Source organism: Protopterus annectens, chromosome 16.part0 (assembly GCF_019279795.1).
Source record: "Protopterus annectens isolate FY-2018-M chromosome 16.part0, PAN1.0, whole genome shotgun sequence".
NCBI lineage: Eukaryota > Metazoa > Chordata > Ceratodontiformes > Protopteridae > Protopterus > Protopterus annectens.
In genome coordinates this window covers 173646834-173665946 of record NC_056750.1, presented here as the reverse complement: position 1 = coordinate 173665946, position 19113 = coordinate 173646834, and the positions used below count along the sequence as shown (strand labels likewise).

The 19113-nt window shown below is 38.4% G+C and overlaps 1 protein-coding gene across 1 annotated transcript in view; it reads left to right on the top strand.

The window, feature by feature from the left end:
- The window catches only part of LOC122790548, a 253233-nt gene that overhangs the window by 135644 nt on the left and 98476 nt on the right, over positions 1-19113 (top strand). The window contains exon 7 of the mRNA XM_044058096.1: positions 14082-14156. Coding sequence (XP_043914031.1) covers positions 14082-14156 — 75 coding nt within the window. The remainder of the gene's footprint in view (positions 1-14081; positions 14157-19113) is intronic.

Here is a 19113-nt window from a genome sequence, read left to right as displayed (position 1 = left end):
ATGCGAGGCGTGGGGACTTGAAAAATACAAGAAAATATTAGAATAGGTTTTCTTCTGAAAAATGTTTGATATATATCTCCCATTTTTAATATCTTTCTCTAAATTCACATCCAGAAATGAAATGGAGTTCATACTAAACTCTTTAGTAAATGTCAGAAATTCAGTAGTTCTATTTATATATTCCATAAAGATATTAAAACTAGGTTCGTCCCCTTTCCATAATACAAACAAATCATCCAAGTATCATAAATTCAATACTATATTAGCTGAAAAAATACTGTTAAGTACAAACTTGTGCTCCCAAGCCACCATAAACAAGTTAGCAAATATTGCTCCACATGGGGACCCCATTGCCACCCCCCATTTCTGCAAGTACAAATCCCCTTCAAAACAGAAGTAATTATTTCTAAGTACAATTTCAAATAATTCTTCCTATAAATTTAGTTCAACCTGTGGCACTCCCTTATCCAGTAAAAGTTCCAAAATCCATTGTATTCCTAAGGTTTGAGGAATCACAGTATGAAGATCCTTAACGTCTGTGGTGGCAAAATTAGACAAAGGATCACAGTCTAAATTATTAATGGATTTCAAAAAATTCCAGGAATCTTTACAAATTTGCTGCTCAGAAACTGAAAATCTTTTTAGTTTGAAATTAAGGAATTTAGCGCAAGCAGTCATAATGGAATTCCTTCCATCAATAATTTGCTGCATTTGGGGGTTCTGAATATCTTTATGTAATTTCGGAACTCTGAACATCATAGGAATAATAGGGTAAGTCAAATTTAAATAGTTAAATGTTTGCATATAAATTCATTGGTCTATGAACATGTCTCTAAGTTGCTCATAAATCTTTTTATAAGCCACTTTTAATTCATTCCTTGACACTTTCTCATAAGCTTCATTATCCAGTAATTTTAACATCCTATTCTTATAGTCAAACAAGTCCATTACCACTAACCCTCCCCCCCTTATCTGGCTTCATAAACCAGATTATTTGTTCATTCAAAAATTCAAGCAAAAGGCATTCTTGTTCATTCAAATTATCAACTTTACCAACATTTTTTAAAAAAGCCATATTTTTCAAATCTAATTCACACATTGTTTCGAAAAGTAAAATCCTAGGATACAATGGAGGATTGTAGGTACTAGGAACCCTACACATAACCTCTTGGGTGAGTGAATTATCAAACATTTAATAAAAAGTTCAATTTACGCATAAACAACTTCATGTCTATTAAAATGTTGGGTAAATTTGACCTTTTACTTTGCGCAAAAGTCATACCTTTTGAAAGTAAGTCAGCCATATCAGTGTCAAACTGTGTCTGAAAAATTGTATATTTGAAAATCACCAGATGTATTAGCAACAATCACTTGTTTGGACCTCTCTGTTAAGCGAGGTGCTGGTATAACATCATTATCCAACAAAAAGTTGTTGATAAATTCGTTTTGCATTTCTGTATTAAATGGAAATGATCAAAAAAACAAATAAGCAGCTAGATGTAGAAAATGCAGGTTTATTTAGAAAATTGTGTGTAAAACATAGGAAGTCAGTAGTTTGATTAATGAACTCAATAAACAATTGTATAGCATCTGCAGACCCTGACCAAAGAATAAAAATATCATCCTGAAAACAAAGGTATAAATCACAGTTGGAAAAATGTGTGAAGAAAATAAGAACTTGTGTTCCCACATTAACATCACATTGTTAGCATACAAACCCCACAATAAGAACCCATGGCTATGCCTTCTTTCTGGAGATAAAGATTTTTCTCAAACCAAATAAAGTTCAGTTTTAACACTAGGTCTAGTAAGAGCTCATAAGTGTTGATCTTTTCCTGCTCAAGACCTTTAAAGGTCAGGTATTCGCAAAATCACTCTTCTCCAATAGCATGTGGTATAACTGTGTATAGATCTTTCATGTCAATTGTGATAAACACATGTTTATCGTTATACTCTATACAATTAAGCCTTTTCAAAAAATCCTACAAATCAATGCAGATGTGCATTTCTGCAAACACGTATTTTTTAAGTTCAGTGTCTAACATTTTAGCAAGAGTATGTGTAATTGACATCTTTGCGTCCACAGTTGGGTGCATAGAGGGTTAAGTTGATTCACATCCTTATGAATTTTGGGAGACCCAAAAATGGTGGATGTGATGGGAATTTCAACTGTAAGATAATTTTACTGATGTATGTCATTTGACCCCTGGATAAATAAATCATGTAAAAAAATCCTGATTCTTCCATACCCTCATTCATTTCACTTAGTGAACTTTCTTCTTATGTGGTCGAGTGTAATAAACACTCCATTTTATTGATGTAATCACACTCATCCATTGCAATCAACCCCCCACCCTTATCAGGCTTAATGAATCTAACAGCTGATATTCCTTTCAAAAAATCTAACCCTTGTTTTTCATCATAAATTAGATTATTCACACTAGGCTTCTTAGGGCCAGAATTACATAAAGTAATATACACTAAGGGAAATGAATACTGTGTATGGAAGAATCAGGATTTTTTTACATGATTTTTTTATCCAGGGTTCAGCTGACATACAATCAGTATAATTATCTTACAGTTGAATTTCCTATCACTCCCATCATTTTTGGGCTTCCCAAAATCCATAAGGGTTTGAATCAACCCCCTATGTGCCCAACTGTGGACGCAAGGGGGTCAATTGCACATCCTTTTGCTACAATGCTAGACATTGAACTTAAAAAATGTGTTTGCAGAAACACACATCTGCATTTATTCTTGGGATTTTTTGAAAAGGCTTAATAGTGTAGGGTATAACGATAAACATGTGTTATTTACAATTAACATAAAAGATCTATACACAGTTATACCACATGCTACTGGAGAAGAGTGGTTATGCGAATACCTGACCTTTAAAGGTCTTGAGCAGGAAAAGATCGACACTTATGAGCTCTTACTAGACGTAGTGTTAAAATCAAACTTTATTTGGTTTGAGAAAAATCTTTATCTCCAGAAAGAAGACATAGCCCTGTGTACTTGTTGTGGGGGCTTGTATGCTAACATTGTGATGTTAATGTGGGAACACAAGCTCTTATTTTCCTCCACACATTTTTCCAACTGTGATTTATACCTTTGTTTTCAGGATGATATTTTTATTCTTTGGTCAGGGTCTGCAGATGCTACACAATCGTTTATTGAGTTCATTAATCAAACTACTGATTTCCTTTGTTTTACTCACAATTTTCTAAATAAATCTCTGTTTTCTACATCCAGCTGCTTGTTTGTTTTTTGATTGAGTTTGCTGTCTCTTGCTGTTGCTGGTTTGATGGATTCAGCAGCGAGGTTGGAGGGAACATCTGCGGGTTGTGCGACTGTACTTGAACAGTCTATTGGAGAATTGACTGTCTTAATACAGCAATTAAATAAAAGAATGGAAAGGATTGAACAATCACCATTCTTATCTCAAATCTTGGATTTATCTCAACTTTCTGTGCATCCTGTGCCTGGTTTTTCAATCCAGGAGCCGAGAAGGGGAACTACTAATGGTTTAAATGTATCTCCCATTTTATCTGCAAATAAGAATACTGCTGCAGGTGAGAGACAAAGTGCATCTAATCCTGGCCATAATTTTACTAATGGGCCTAGTGCCCCTGACTGTTTATGTTTGAACGACATGCTCATATGTCATAATGTGTTTAATGATAATACACTAAGAGACAAGAGTAACTTATGTGACAAGCTCAGTGAATTTGATCAATGCTTGTTAAAGATAAAGAATTTACAAATGGATACTAATTATTTTAGAGAATGCATAAACAGAGGGGTAGTGCCTAAAGGTTTGCCAGTATGGCGCTTTCCCACTGGATTGATTAGCAGCTCTAGTCTTCACCATGAATTGTTGCAGATGTTTGACAAACATGGGATAGAGTACATGGAAGTTGTTATTAAACACAGCAACCTAACCAGTGAGTCTCTTACCAAAGAAGTGGTAGAATTAGATAGGAATATCACTCAGGACATTTCTTTTAGTGATAATAAAATTGAATACACGCGTATTCTACGTTCCATCAAAGAACATATGGAATCTATTAAATCTAGGAAGTTTAAAAAGCTATCTACAGATATTGATGATTATAGAGACAACAAAGTGTAGCCCCACCCAATTCCCCAAGGTTGGCAACAGCGTATAAATGTGGATGAATCTTTGAATGAAAACATTAATGATGCTGTGTATTAACTACAACTGACAATGGCGATTGTTTTAGACCAGGGGAATGGGAATTACCCCAGGCGCTCGGAGCATCTGAAAAATCAGAAGTACAACCAGAGAAGGCAAATGTCTAGGCACTGTGCAATCCCTCAAGCCAACAGAGGGAATTTTCGGGGGAATGGTCGGAATTCATGGAATGGGAAGCAATGGTTTCAATAAATAATGAATGTGATGAGGGACTACTTCCTACATTTCTACTTCCCCCTTTGAACATCGTGTTTAACACTGCTAAAGACTTTAAAATATATAATTGTTCTTCTTTGGACATTCCAGTTGAGTTGTATGACTTGCTTTCCAAAGGATTAACTTTTGTTCCTACAAGGAAAATGAATTTGGTTGAAACTCTCATTGATTTGAAATTGTATACATGAAAATTAAATCTTCATTTATTATTTTTAAATGATGTATATGTGGAAAATTATTTGAGAGTGGCTAGTACTTATAATCCACCACTGCATAATTCTCTAATGGTGTTTCAGAATATATGTGAACTGGATATTAGAGCTTTATGTAATTCTGGTCTTGAGCAGGAAAAGATCAACACTTATGAGCTGTTACTAGACCTAGTGTTAAAACTGATTTTTATTTGGTTTGAGAAAAAGCTTTGAAAGAAGGCATAGCCATGGGTTCTTGTTGTGCGGGCTTGTATGCTAACATTGTGATATGTGGGAACACAAGTTCTTATTTTCCTCCATACATTTTTCCAACTATGATTTATACCTGCGTTTTCAGGATGATATTTTTATTCTTTGGTCAGGGTCTGCAGATGCTATACAATTGTTTATTGAGTTTATTAATCACACTACTGATTTCTTTTGTTTTACTCACAATTTTCTAAACAAACCTGTGGTCTCTGCATCCAGCTGCTTAAATAAAAATGATCCATTTGGGGATGAACTAGAAGTTGCAGTCTCTGGGAAATGCTTCATTGACGTTATAGTCACCACGTCCCCTGCTGATGGATTCAGTAAATCAATGCTCGTCAGATCCATACAGTGGTGTGATTTTTTTTTTTTGTGTAGATTTGCTTGAGAAAAAAAAAGTTTGGATGCATAACTGCTGAGGTGTATGAAAATACATTTAAATTTTACAGGTTTTAAAGCACTGATTCTGTTGTGTTGAATTCTGAAAGGGCTAAAATATCCTTGAGTCGCACAGCATTTTGCAGGAATATCCTTCTGTGTTCTCATGCTGACATTTTATTTATTTTTTTTTATTTTACATTTGATTGATATGTTAAATATTGGACATTAGAATAATGGACATTAAAATCCATTGGTGCCATTCATTTAGCAGAACTTCTGACAATTTGTCATTTACCTTTTAATAAAGTGCATTAAGTCATTTGTATCACATCCATACTTGATAAGTTCATGAACATTTCAGTAAAAACTAAAAGAAAAACCCAGGCAAGCTAGATTTTCCACTGTATGATTCCTTAAAGCCTCTTATATTAGAGGTAACATGGGATATATGAAAATTACCCCTTAAGGACATCAGGTGCTTCAGCTGTATGGCAGGTTTGAATGCCCATGACTTTCTTCTTTAAGTCTGTTATGGACAAATTCAGGCCATTAAAGCCAAACCCCACCAGAATTTTCACAGAAGCGACTGCAGAAACTGAAGGATGGTGTATTTATGGACCAGTCCATATGAGAGCAATACATGTAATCTTAGAGAGTTGATGATTCAGAACTTATGGGAGAGTAAGGGAATAATGCCGCAGCTTGCAGTACCAGGCATTTTCTCTGTAAAGTTTCCCTGGGTGCCAGACAGAAATTATATGAACACAATCAAAAATCACACGTTTGATTGCTAATAAGTTATAAAAAAGATTGACATAGCTCTGTGTCGGAGAATTCATCCTACTCTGAGGTACAGTGATCGTGAAGTTAATAAACAAACGTAAAAGAATAAAGACACCCCTCCTGCAACGATAAATTACTTTAAAAGCGTATTACGTAGTGCTGGTGTTACTTGTCACTTTGCTGTCATTGCATCTCTAACTGCTGCTCACAGCTGTTGTGTACTTCTGTTATGGAGCCCATATGAAATTGTCCCTGATGTTCATCGTGTTACCCTGCTGCAGTCATCACACTTGGGTTATCCTGCCATCAGGTGGTCCCGCAGTCGGCCTGAGTTCCAAGGTCTTGGTCCGGCATCGGTTGCTGTCACTTCTTCCCTGACGTCAGTGTGCCAGGGGTATACAAGAGGCATCTGATGCCGTTTTCTTCAGTCTTTCTTGCTGCGCGGTGCCCGAAGCAGAAGCAGTTCGCAAGTGCTGGTCGCCCGACACCTGAGATTTTCGAATTGAATTTCAGTCAGAAGTCTTCAATAAAGCTAAGTACCCCATTGGGGAACCTTTTCTTGCCTCAGACCGATGTCAGAAAAAGTTAAAAATTGCATTTCTTGTGGGAATCAAATACCTCATAAGGACTTCCATTCTTATTGTATTCCTTGCCTAGGCCCAGACCACGACGTCACTGGTTGTCGGTTTTGTGCTAGGTTCAATAAACGAACTATCAAGCGTTGTTATGATTTCGCTCGAGACTACTTTGGTAGGAAATTTAATTATACCATGCCATCGGAGCAACCGATGACCGGCATGCATAAAAAATGCAAAGATAAGGACAGACAGCCAAGAACCAAGCCAGACTCCGAAGCCTCTACTGGGCATGTCGCCGGTTCTCCGGTTTTCAGTGAGGCACTTACGTAGCCCCTGACGACCACAGAATTGGAGCCCCAGCCAGCTTCGGATTCTCAAACCAAGAGTACTAGGCCGACGCAGTCATCTTCATTAGGCCCTACCGACACCATAGCAGAAGGAGAACCCGGTGCAGTGGAAACACCTTCAGCTACAGAAGGTGTCTTCAGACCAACTACACTCACCATTAAATCGTATGCTAAGCTTAGAACTCCATTAAAACCTAAAAAGACTGTACATCAGTCTCCAATTCGAGGCACCATGCCTAAGAAACAGATGCTTAAGATGGCTGAAGATTTGATTACCCTAATCAGGAGTTCCCAACCCCCTCCAGACAAAAGGCCAAGACAAGAGGAGGATTATGCCTCCTCTGACCAGGTTTCAAATTCCTCAGGCTCCTCTGAGGAACAGGATTACTCCTTTCCCCCTTATGAAGATTCTGATGCTGAAGATTCTATCCTGTCAGCATCTCCCACTGAAGACTATTCCTTTGGGGAAACTTTATATACCATGAGGGAACATTTCCACTGGGAAGGCCAGGACTACTCCGATCCAAAGAAAAGACTCAGAGAGTTCCTTTTACTTCCCCAGCACAGACCACTTGCTATCCCTCCAATTTTAGACATTGTGGATGATGTTTACCTAGAATCTAGTCTTAACCCAGACTCTCTACCTCCTGCTCCAGCCAAACCAGACAGATACTACAGAGTACCTGACTCACACAAATTCCTTTATAAAAGCCCTTTTGCTGACCCATAAACAATTTCTCAGGGTCCCAAATGGGCTAAGGCTTCTATGGCAAAAATCCTGTACCCTCTGAAAGGCACTCCAGAACACTAGATAGGTGGGGAAAGAAGGTATACACCTCAGCTACTCTTGCTATGAGAGCATTAAATTGTCAGTTTCACATGCTGAAATATCAGCAATTCCTAATATCTTAATTAAAATAAAAGATGAGCACGCATTCTGAACAATCTGACTTCAAGGAAATGCAGGATCTGTTGCATGCAGCTGAACAGGTGGGCAAACATACTTTACAATGTGGATTTGATTCATTGGAAGCTTCCTGTAGAGCAGCTGTGACTGGGTCTGTCATACGTAGACATGCTTGGTTAAAAGAACAAACCCTGCCTGATCATGTTAAAGCAAAATTATTAGATGCACCTTTACAGCAGGATGTCTTATTTGGTGTAAAAGCTGAAGAGGTTTTAAAGAAAATGGAGGATAAGGCAAAGTCTATGCAGATGGTCAAGGATTTTTTACAGGTACAGCCCCCTCGTTTCAGCAGAAATTGGCCAACAAAAAATTGGTCCTTTCCAGCTTCTGACAGACCACAGAGGGGCAAATACAGATGCCCAAGGGGCAGGGGTCAGTCACAAGGCCCTTACAAACCTCGTCAATGGGGTGCCACTACCCAGAAAGGAGAAGAACACAGACCCCAAACTTCTAGAAGACAAACACAATGACTTAACCCTCAAACTGTCAAGCAAAACTCTCTTGGCAGCTCCCTTGGGAGGAAAATTAGCACTTTTTGCAGACAACTGGCACATCATAACAAAAGACAAATGGGTCCTAGATGTCGTCTCACAAGGATACAGATTCCATTTTCACACTTTGCCAAGGATAAAAGGAATGACAAACCTGCCACCAAATCAATGGGCAGAGGCACAAAAACAAATTACAGCTCTCATGGACATGAGAGCCATTCAACAGGTACCTCCACAGGAACAAGGACAAGGTTTTTACTCCAGACTTTTTTTAGTCCCCAGAAAGGACAAAGCATGGAGACCCATTCTGGACCTTTCAAGTCTAAACACCTACTTGCAAGTAACCAAATTCAAGATGATAACACTACAGCAGCTTCTTCCCATGTTGGGCAAGAAGGCTTGGCTCGTAACATTGGACCTCAAGGAGGCATACCTGCATGTCCCTATCAGATGAAATTGCAGAAGATACCTCCATTTCATTGCATGTTCAACCCATTATCAATTCTCTGCACTGCCCTTTGGCTTATCTACTGCACCCAGGGTCTTCACAAAATGCCTGGCACCAGTAATCGCATACTGCAGACAAAGAGGAATTCATATATACCCATACTTGGACGACTGCCTTATTCAAGCAGAAAGCAAGGACATTCTTTTACAACATCTGGCATTTGTCAAACACCTTCTAAGTTGCCTAGGGTACACAGTAAACGAAAAGAAATCAAAACTAGTGCCCTCACAGAACATAATATTCCTGGGTGCCAGCTTGAATACAGCGGCCCAGATGGCTTATCTCACACCAGACAGGCAACAACATCTGACTCAATACTTCAAAATAATGGCAACAAAGACCCAACTCCCTGCAAGAAAAATTCTGCAGGCCTTGGGATTCATGGCATCTTGCATTCTACTAATACCATTTGCAAGACTGCATATGAGGAAATTACAATGGTACCTGAAAAGCGTATGGACTCAACACAGCCACAGCTTGGAAACAATGATACCACTCATTCCCTGCCTTCAACAGGAGTTTCTATGGTGGGCACAGGCATGTCACCTCAACAAGGGTCAGCCTTTTACCTTACCCACAGCCAGGCAGAGGTTAACAGATGCATCGGACTATGCCTGAGGAGCACACATGGCAGGACAGTGCATTCAGGGCAAATGGACTACAAATCAAAGGCATCTGCACATCAATCAAAAAGAAATGCTAGCTGTACAGAATGCTCTAACAGCTTTCAAGGACCTCTTACACCCAGGACAATTAATAATAAAGACAGACAATACCACAGTAATGTGGTACATTAACAAGCAAGGGGGTACACACTCCTTCCCTCTGTGCAGGCAAGCAATGACCTAGTGGAACACAGCACTGACTTACCAAGTTCAATTACAAGCACAATTCCTGCCAGGAAAGAAAAACACATTGGCAGACGACCTAAGCAGAAACATCATGGATCCCCACGAGTGGAAACTGGATCCACAAGTATTTGCAATGATAACTCAAAAATGGGGACGCCCAGACATAGATCTGTTTGCCAACCCCCAAAACTACCAATTTCAAAAATTTTGCACAAGGACATTCCACCCACAAGCTTGGAAAGTGGACGCTCTCACATTCAGTTGGAAAACATTGACAGTGTATGCCTTCCCTCCACTGCCTCTTCTAGCAAAGGTGCTGCTGAAAGTCAGATTAGAGAGGCCACAAATGATACTCATTGCTCCAGACTGGCCACGCCAGCATTGGTACCCAGTACTAAGCAACATGGCCCACGGACCACCATGGATTTTACCACAAATTCCTCACCTGCTCATCCAGCAAGACAGTCAGATTCTACACAGCCAGCTCAAGACTTTAAATCTGGCTGCATGGCAAATCACCTAAACAACCAGCCAACTCCTCTATCTAAAGCTGTTATGGATGTCATTCTGGAGGCCAGGAGGCCCAGCACCAGGAAAGCCTATTCAGACAAATGGAAAAGATTTTGCGCCTGGAACCAGGCTAAAGGCCAAAATCCCCTAGAGCTAGACATTCCTCAGATTCTACAATATTTAACTGAAATGTTGCACAAAGGACTTTCCTTTTCATCTATTAAGATCCACACCTCAGTGATTTCAGCTCACTTCAACACGGATCCTCCTTTATTTTCACATCCACTCCTAAGACAGTACCTCAAAGGGGCCAAGAACATAAGACCACCCAGGAGAGCACCAACACCAACTTGAGATCTCAACTTTGTTCTGGAAAAGCTTACAATGCTGCCATTTGAACCAGCTTTCTTAACTGATTTAAAGTTTCTATCATGGAAAACTGTCCTGCTGCTAGCAATAAATTCAGCCAGAAGAGTCTCAGAGCTACAGGCACTAATGGCAGTGGAGCCTTTCCTCATTTTTCATCAAGACAGAGCCTCTCTACGAACTAACCCCTCCTTTATGCCAAAGGTGGTATCCAGTGTGGCCCTAAACCAAACCATCCATTTACCCACCTTTTTCCCAAACCCCCAGAACAAAGGAGAAAGACTCCTGCACTCCTTGGACATTCACAGGCAACTACATTACTACTTGGATAGAACTAAGGTTTTCCGAAAATCTGACCAGCTCTTTGTATCCTATGCTACAGCATTACAAGGAAAAGCTATCTCAAAACAGACCATTTCAAAATGGATAGGACATTGTATACATTTCTGCTACACTCATCATGGAAAACCAGTTCCTGCTAGCATTAGGTCACACTCCACCAGGGCTGCAGCTACATCTACAGCCTTTCTCATGGGGGTACCAACCAAGGATATTCTGGAAGCTGCAACTTGGAGTTCAGTGCACACCTTCACCAAACACTATCACTTACCCATATACTCTAAGACTAGAGCTGGCTTTGCCACTGCAGTTTTGCAGGGCCTACTAGCTTCTTCTATCCCTGTGTAACTCCACCACCCATCCTTAGCTTTGGGATTCAACCCAAGTGTGATGACTGCAGCAGGGTAACACGATAAACATAATACAGATTTGCACCTACCATAAATGTAGATGTTCGAGTGTTCACCCTGCTGCAGTCCAGGTTACCCTCCTTCCATCCCCTCTGATCTAACTGAACCTTTCTATGCCTTTCTATCTGATACAACCTTGGTGGTGTATTTGCTTATAGCTGAAGGTATGCTTTGTATGTTCTTTGCTTGTTTTATTGGCAATATGTAGTGACCTCCTATTGAGGGGGGGGGCACCTGACATCTGGGGCAAGAAAAACTGAAGAAAATGGTGTTGGATGCCTCTTATATAACCCTGATGCACTGACATCAGGGAAGAAGCGACAGCAACCAACGCCGGACCAAGACTTTGGAACTCAGGCCGACTGCGGGACCGCCTGATGGCAGGATAACCCAAGTGTGATGACTGCAGCAGGGTAAACACTTGAACATCTACATTTATGGTAGGTACAAAACTGCACATTTTTGGGTCTTTGACTCCCCATTATCAGCTTTATTCAGAATTCTTTTGCAAAGAAATTGAGAGGTATAGCTGTGTGTGTGTGTGTGTGTGTGTGTGTGTGTGTGTGTGTGTGTGTGTGTGTGTGTGTGTGTGTGCGTGTGCGTGTGTGTGCGTGTGTGTGGTGGGGGCTGGAATATGCAAAATGCAGGCCTGATAGTCCAGTAGTAGCAGTGAAGGAACTCAAGGAGACACCCCTAAAGGAAAGATTGGATGTTTTTCTGAGAAAACATCAATCTCTAGAACAATAAATAGGTTCATGGATGGAAGGAAGTTGCTAGCTGAATCTGACTCTGTTTTATGACTGCTGAAGAACTTAACAGGGGAGTGTTAATGGACATTGTAAGTCTCAGCTTCTCCAAAGCCTTTGACTCAGTACTTCATAGGTGACTGTTAAGAAAACTGCAGAGCTTGAGGATAGGAAGAAAACAATCAAATGGACTGTTACATGGCTGAAAGGTAGGACACAGAGAGATATGAGAGATGAATAGTGTCAAGAAAAAGGGAAGAGATGATTGGGGTATAACAGGAGTTGATAAAGAAATATTTAGTGTAATAATTTCAGACATATATCTGAAGAAGCAACGAAGGTGAATACCCCCATTACATACACCACAAAGACTGGTGCAGCAACCCCATTACATACAGCACAACAATAGGTGCAACAACCACATTCTATAAAACACAGCAATTAGTACAGCAGCCCCATTACATGCAGGACAACAATTAGTAGAGCAGCCCCATTGCATACAGCACACTGATCAGTGCATTAGCCTCATTACATACAGGACAACGATTGGTACAGCAGCCCCATTACATGCAGGACAACAATTGGTACAGCAGCCCCATTGCATACAGCACACTGATCAGTGCATTAGCCTCATTACATACAGGACAACGATTGGTACAGCATCCCCACTACATACAGCACACTGATCGGTGCAGCAGCCTCATTACATACAGGACACAATTGGTGCAGCAGCCCCATTACATACAATACAATGATTGGTGCAGCAACCTCATTACGTGCAGCACACTGGTGCAGCAGCCCCATTACATACAGCACAATGATTGGTACAGCAGCCCCATTATATACAATACAATACAGTGATTGGTACAGCAGCCCCTTTGCATACAATACAATGATTGGTACAAAAACCCCATTACTTACAGGACAATGATTGGTGCAGCAGCCCCATGACATACAGCACAACAATTGGCGCAGCATCCCCATTACCTACTGTACAATGAGTGGTATAGCAGCTCCATTATATGCAGCACACGTTGTTTAAAGTTGTGAAAACTTACAGGAGGAGGAAAATCAGACTGCTATAATGTGTTCAGAGGAAGGCCACTAGAAGGGTGCATGCAACGGTGAGGAAAGACTATAACGAAGGACTAGGGCACCTGGATGTTTTCTTACCAGAGTGCAAGAATGACATGGGAGAATATGACATGCATATACTATGTCATACTGGGGAAAAGTGTCACCCAGAACTGGAGGAAAAGGTCTCACACATAGTATCATGTAGGGTCAAACTTCTCCCTGGGTCTACAAAAGTGCTGTTTGACAGTGGAGATGTGAGCACACAATGGTCTACAAGAGTGAGTAGTGGAGACAGAATGTAAAGAAAGCTTCAAGTGAGCATGGGGCAAGTGAGGTAAGGGAGGTATTGAGCAGAGGTAAAATTCTAAATGTGAACATAATAAGCTATTTGTCTCCTTCTGGTCTCAAACAAATGTAATTTTATGTGGGAATTATATCCTGTGGTTCAGATCCTGTGATGGTGTCAGGAGCCATTGGATTTTTTACACATTCTTATTACTGTACATTGTTCACATCAGTGTTTACTTTAAGGTAGACTGCTTCTTGTCCCTTTGGATGGAATGTCAGATGAGATCTCAGTGTCTTGTGAAGTAACTGCATCAGTAAGGCATTTGATTCCCTACTCAAACCTGTTGCTATCAGGATGTAAGACTGTGTGTTGTGTGCTACACCAAAGCAAATTATTTTTATTTTATAGAAATCATTTTTTATCTAAGTATTTCATGATATAATGTAGGTAATTAGAGAGAGAGATTCATACGTCTAGAAAAGTATAGGTTGCACAGGTTTCCAAGCCTGATGACTGACCTATTTTTCTTTATTGTTTTCCCTTAGTATTTGCATTGAAAAGCTGCTCCCTTGGTCAGGTAGAAACAAAGAGTGCTCCGAAAAGGTCAAGCCAATTGAACGGTAAGTGCATTTAATTTTTCGTCCATGCCGGAAGATGAATTATACTGTTGTGATGCAGCACCTTGTTATGACGGTAATGCACATCATGTTTGCTCACGGTTGATGTTTATATTACACATGCATGCTCCATGCTTTTTTACACATTTCCTTCGTATTGTTTTTATGGGAGGACTACCCTGGGCCAGGTATGCGAAGTAGTACCATTTTCAGTGCATGAAGTAATTTCTTGGAGACAGACAAATTGAATAGTGAGCTTTTGTCTCTTCACGCTTTCTTGATAAATTTTCTATAAATCTAGCTTTCTTCTGTGTTGGTTTCCTGATTTTTCCTAATGTGTTGTAACTGGTATTTCCTTTTTCCTCCAGTCAGTTTGCAATTCTTTTGCTGGTTTAAATACATCTGGATTTATTTATTATTGATATTTTGTTTACCAGTTGTCCAGCTGACTTGAGGTTCACTTTTGCAGAGGCTAAGGGTGAAACCTTCTGCAGTTTAAGAAGAAAAAGCACATAATTCATAACAAAACTGTACAAATCACACAAAACCTATAGTACATAACACAGAAAACTGAACCGAAAAAAGACTATTGGGTGTAGATCGACCAGGCAACAGTTACAAATCAACTTTTTATTAGCGCTTTCATCCAACTAAATGTGAACTTCTTCAGATGATTCAAACCAACAAAAGTGTTATCTAAATACATCAAGAAATTATTAATTTCAACTAATTAAACAGTTAAACAATCCCCCTAGTTAAAGCAAAAGCAACAAACTACAAAAACATTTAACTATATAGTTTTTACAGTTACCATTCTTCTAACCTAAACTTAATATAACATTTTTTTCATGTATTAATATGCAAAATTAAAACCGTTGCTAAAATTATCTGTTCATAGTCTTAATTTTAAGAACATAAGATATAGAACACATTTTATTAACACCAGGCCATTTATAGGCACCCAGCCTCAATTGCCATAAAAGTTATTTTTTCTCTAAAATTAATTCTGAAGGTCCCCCCTCTAAATCCTAAATTAACTTTATCAATAGCCATATACTTGAAAAAATGCCCAATGTTATCTCTGACATGTTTTGCAAGGCCATTAGTCACCTGTCCCTTCCTAATGGCATATTTGTGCTCGTAAATTCTATCATGTAATCTTCGGTCCATTTTGTCCATGTAATATGCCATACATAATTGACAGGTAGCTAAATAAACCACCCCTCTGCTGTTACAATCAAATTTGTGTCTGATCTTATGCTCATGCCCATCAATTTGAAAAGATGTCCCTGGTATAATTTTTGGACAGTATGGGTATCTACCACATTTTCCCATACGTGGGTCCGTAACAAAAGGTATCCTATTCAAGTTCTCCAAAATGGATTTAAAGTTAGTCCCTTTTCTAAACACCATCAATGGTGATGTTCCTAATCTTTCCCTCATATGACCTTCCTCCATCAAAATCGGCCATTTTTTAGTTAAAATATTTTGAGTAAAATAATGGTCTATACTAAACTGAGCAATGAACTGTACTGTATTAGATACTTCTAAAGGTTGATTCAGTAATGCATCATCCATTGTATTCAAATTCATCTGAATGTCTACTAAAGATATACTGCCCAAAATAAGGTAAAAATGTCCTATTACCCTCTTCATTTTAACTTCCCTTCTCAAATTGTCCAACATATCTATTGGATATCCTCTCCTTCTAAACATGGAATATAATGAATCACATTCTGTCTCAAAATGCACGTCTGGTGTAACCATTCTTGGTGCCTGTACAGATTGACCTTTTTTGATGCGAGGCGTGGGGACTTGAAAAATAGAAGAAAATATTATAATAGGTTTTCTTCCGAAAAATGTTTGATATATATCTCCCATTTTTAATATCTTTCTCTAAATTCACATCCAGAAATGAAATGGAGTTCATACTAAACTCTTTAGTAAATGTCAGAAATTCAGTAGTTCTATTTATATATTCCATAAAGATATTAAAACTAGGTTCGTCCCCTTTCCATATTACAAACAAATCATCCAAGTATCATAAATTCAATACTATATTAGCTGAAAAAATACTGTTAAGTACAAACTTGTGCTCCCAAGCCACCATAAACAAGTTAGCAAATATTGCTCCACATGGGGACCCCATTGCCACCCCCCATTTCTGCAAGTACAAATCCCCTTCAAAACAGAAGTAATTATTTCTAAGTACAATTTCAAATAATTCTTCCTATAAATTTAGTTCAACCTGTGGCACTCCCTTATCCAGTAAAAGTTCCAAAATCCATTGTATTCCTAAGGTTTGAGGAATCACAGTATGAAGATCCTTAACGTCTGTGGTGGCAAAATTAGACAAAGGATCACAGTCTAAATTATTAACGGATTTCAAAAAATTCCAGGAATCTTTACAAATTTGCTGCTCAGAAACTGAAAATCTTTTTAGTTTGAAATTAAGGAATTTAGCGCAAGCAGTCATAATGGAATTCCTTCCATCAATAATTTGCTGCATTTGGGGGTTCTGAATATCTTTATGTAATTTCGGAACTCTGAACATCATAGGAATAATAGGGTAAGTCAAATTTAAATAGTTAAATGTTTGCATATAAATTCATTGGTCTATGAACATGTCTCTAAGTTGCTCATAAATCATTTTATAAGCCAATTTTAATTCATTCCTTGACACTTTCTCATAAGCTTCATTATCCAGTAATTTTAACATCCTATTCCTATAGTCAAACAAGTCCATTACCACTAACCCTCCCTCCGTATCTGGCTTCATAAACCAGATTCTTTGTTCATTCAAAAATTCAAGCAAAAGGCATTCTTGTTCATTCAAATTATCAACTTTACCAACATTTTTAAAAAAAAGCCATATTTTTCAAATCTAATTCACACATTGTTTCGAAAAGTAAAATCCTAGGATACAATGGAGGATTGTAGGTACTAGAAACCCTACACATAACCTCTTGGGTGAGTGAATTATCAAACATTTAATAAAAAGTTCAATTTACGCATAAACAACTTCATGTCTATTAAAATGTTGGGTAAATTTGACCTTTTACTTTGCGCAAAAGTCATACCTTTTGAAAGTAAGTCAGCCATATCAGTGTCAAACTGTGTCTGAAAAATTGTATATTTGAAAATCACCAGATGTATTAGCAGCAATCACTTGTTTGGACCTCTCTGTTAAGGGAGGTGCTGGTATAACATCATTATCCAACAAAACGTTGTTGATAAATTCGTTTTGCATTTCTGTATTAAATGGAAATGATCAAAAAAACAAATAAGCAGCTAGATGTAGAAAATGCAGGTTTATTTAGAAAATTGTGTGTAAAACATAGGAAGTCAGTAGTTTGATTAATGAACTCAATAAACAATTGTATAGCATCTGCAGACCCTGACCAAAGAATAAAAATATCATCCTGAAAACAAAGGTATAAATCACAGTTGGAAAAATGTGTGAAGGAAAATAAGAACTTGTGTTCCCACATTAACATCACAATGTTAGCATACAAACCCCACAATAAGAACCCATGGCTATGCCTTCTTTCCGGAGATAAAGATTTTTCTCAAACCAAATAAAGTTCATTTTTAACACTAGGTCTAATAAGAGCATATAAGTGTTGATCTTTTCCTGCTCAAGACCTTTAAAGGTCAGGTATTCGCAAAATCACTCTTCTCCAATAGCATGTGGTATAACTGTGTATAGATCTTTCATGTCAATTGTGATAAACACATGTTTATCGTTATACTCTATACTATTAAGCCTTTTCAAAAAATCCTACAAATCAATGCAGATGTGCATTTCTGCAAACACGTATTTTTTAAGTTCAGTGTCTAACATTTTAGCAAGAGTATGTGTAATTGACATCTTTGCGTCCACAGTTGGGTGCATAGAGGGTTAAGTTGATTCACATCCTTATGAATTTTGGGAGACCCAAAAATGGTGGATGTGATGGGAATTTCATCTGTAAGATAATTTTACTGATGTATGTCATTTGACCCCTGGATAAATAAATCATGTAAAAAAATCCTGATTCTTCCATACCCTCATTCATTTCACTTAGTGAACTTTCTTCTTATGTGGTCGAGTGTAATAAACACTCCATTTTATTGATGTAATCACACTCATCCATTGCAATCAACCCCCCACCCTTATCAGGCTTAATGAATCTAACAGCTGATATTCCTTTCAAAAAATCTAACCCTTGTTTTTCATCATAAGTTAGATTATTCACACTAGGCTTCTTAGGGCCAGAATTACATAAAGTAATATACACTAAGGGAAATGAATACTGTGTATGGAAGAATCAGGATTTTTTTTACATGATTTATTTATCCAGGGTTCAGCTGACATACAATCAGTATAATTATCTTACAGTTGAATTTCCTATCACTCCCATCATTTTCGGGCTTCCCAAAATCCATAAGGGTTTGAATCAACCCCCTATGTGCCCAACTGTGGATGCAAGGGGGTCAATTACACATCCTTTTGCTACAATGCTAGACATTGAACTTAAAAAATGTGTTTGCAGAAACACACATCTGCATTTATTCTTGGGATTTTTTGAAAAGGCTTAATAGTGTAGGGTATAACGATAAACATGTGTTATTTACAATTAACATAAAAGATCTATACGCAGTTATACCACATGCTACTGGAGAAGAGTGGTTATGCGAATACCTGACCTTTAAAGGTCTTGAGCAGGAAAAGATCGACACTTATGAGCTCTTACTAGACGTAGTGTTAAAATCAAACTTTATTTGGTTTGAGAAAAATCTTTATCCCCAGAAAGAAGACATAGCCCTGTGTACTTGTTGTGGGGGCTTGTATGCTAACATTGTGATGTTAATGTGGGGACACAAGCTCTTATTTTCCTCCACACATTTTTCCAACTGAGATTTATACCTTTGTTTTCAGATGATATTTTTATTCTTTGGTCAGGGTCTGCAGATGCTA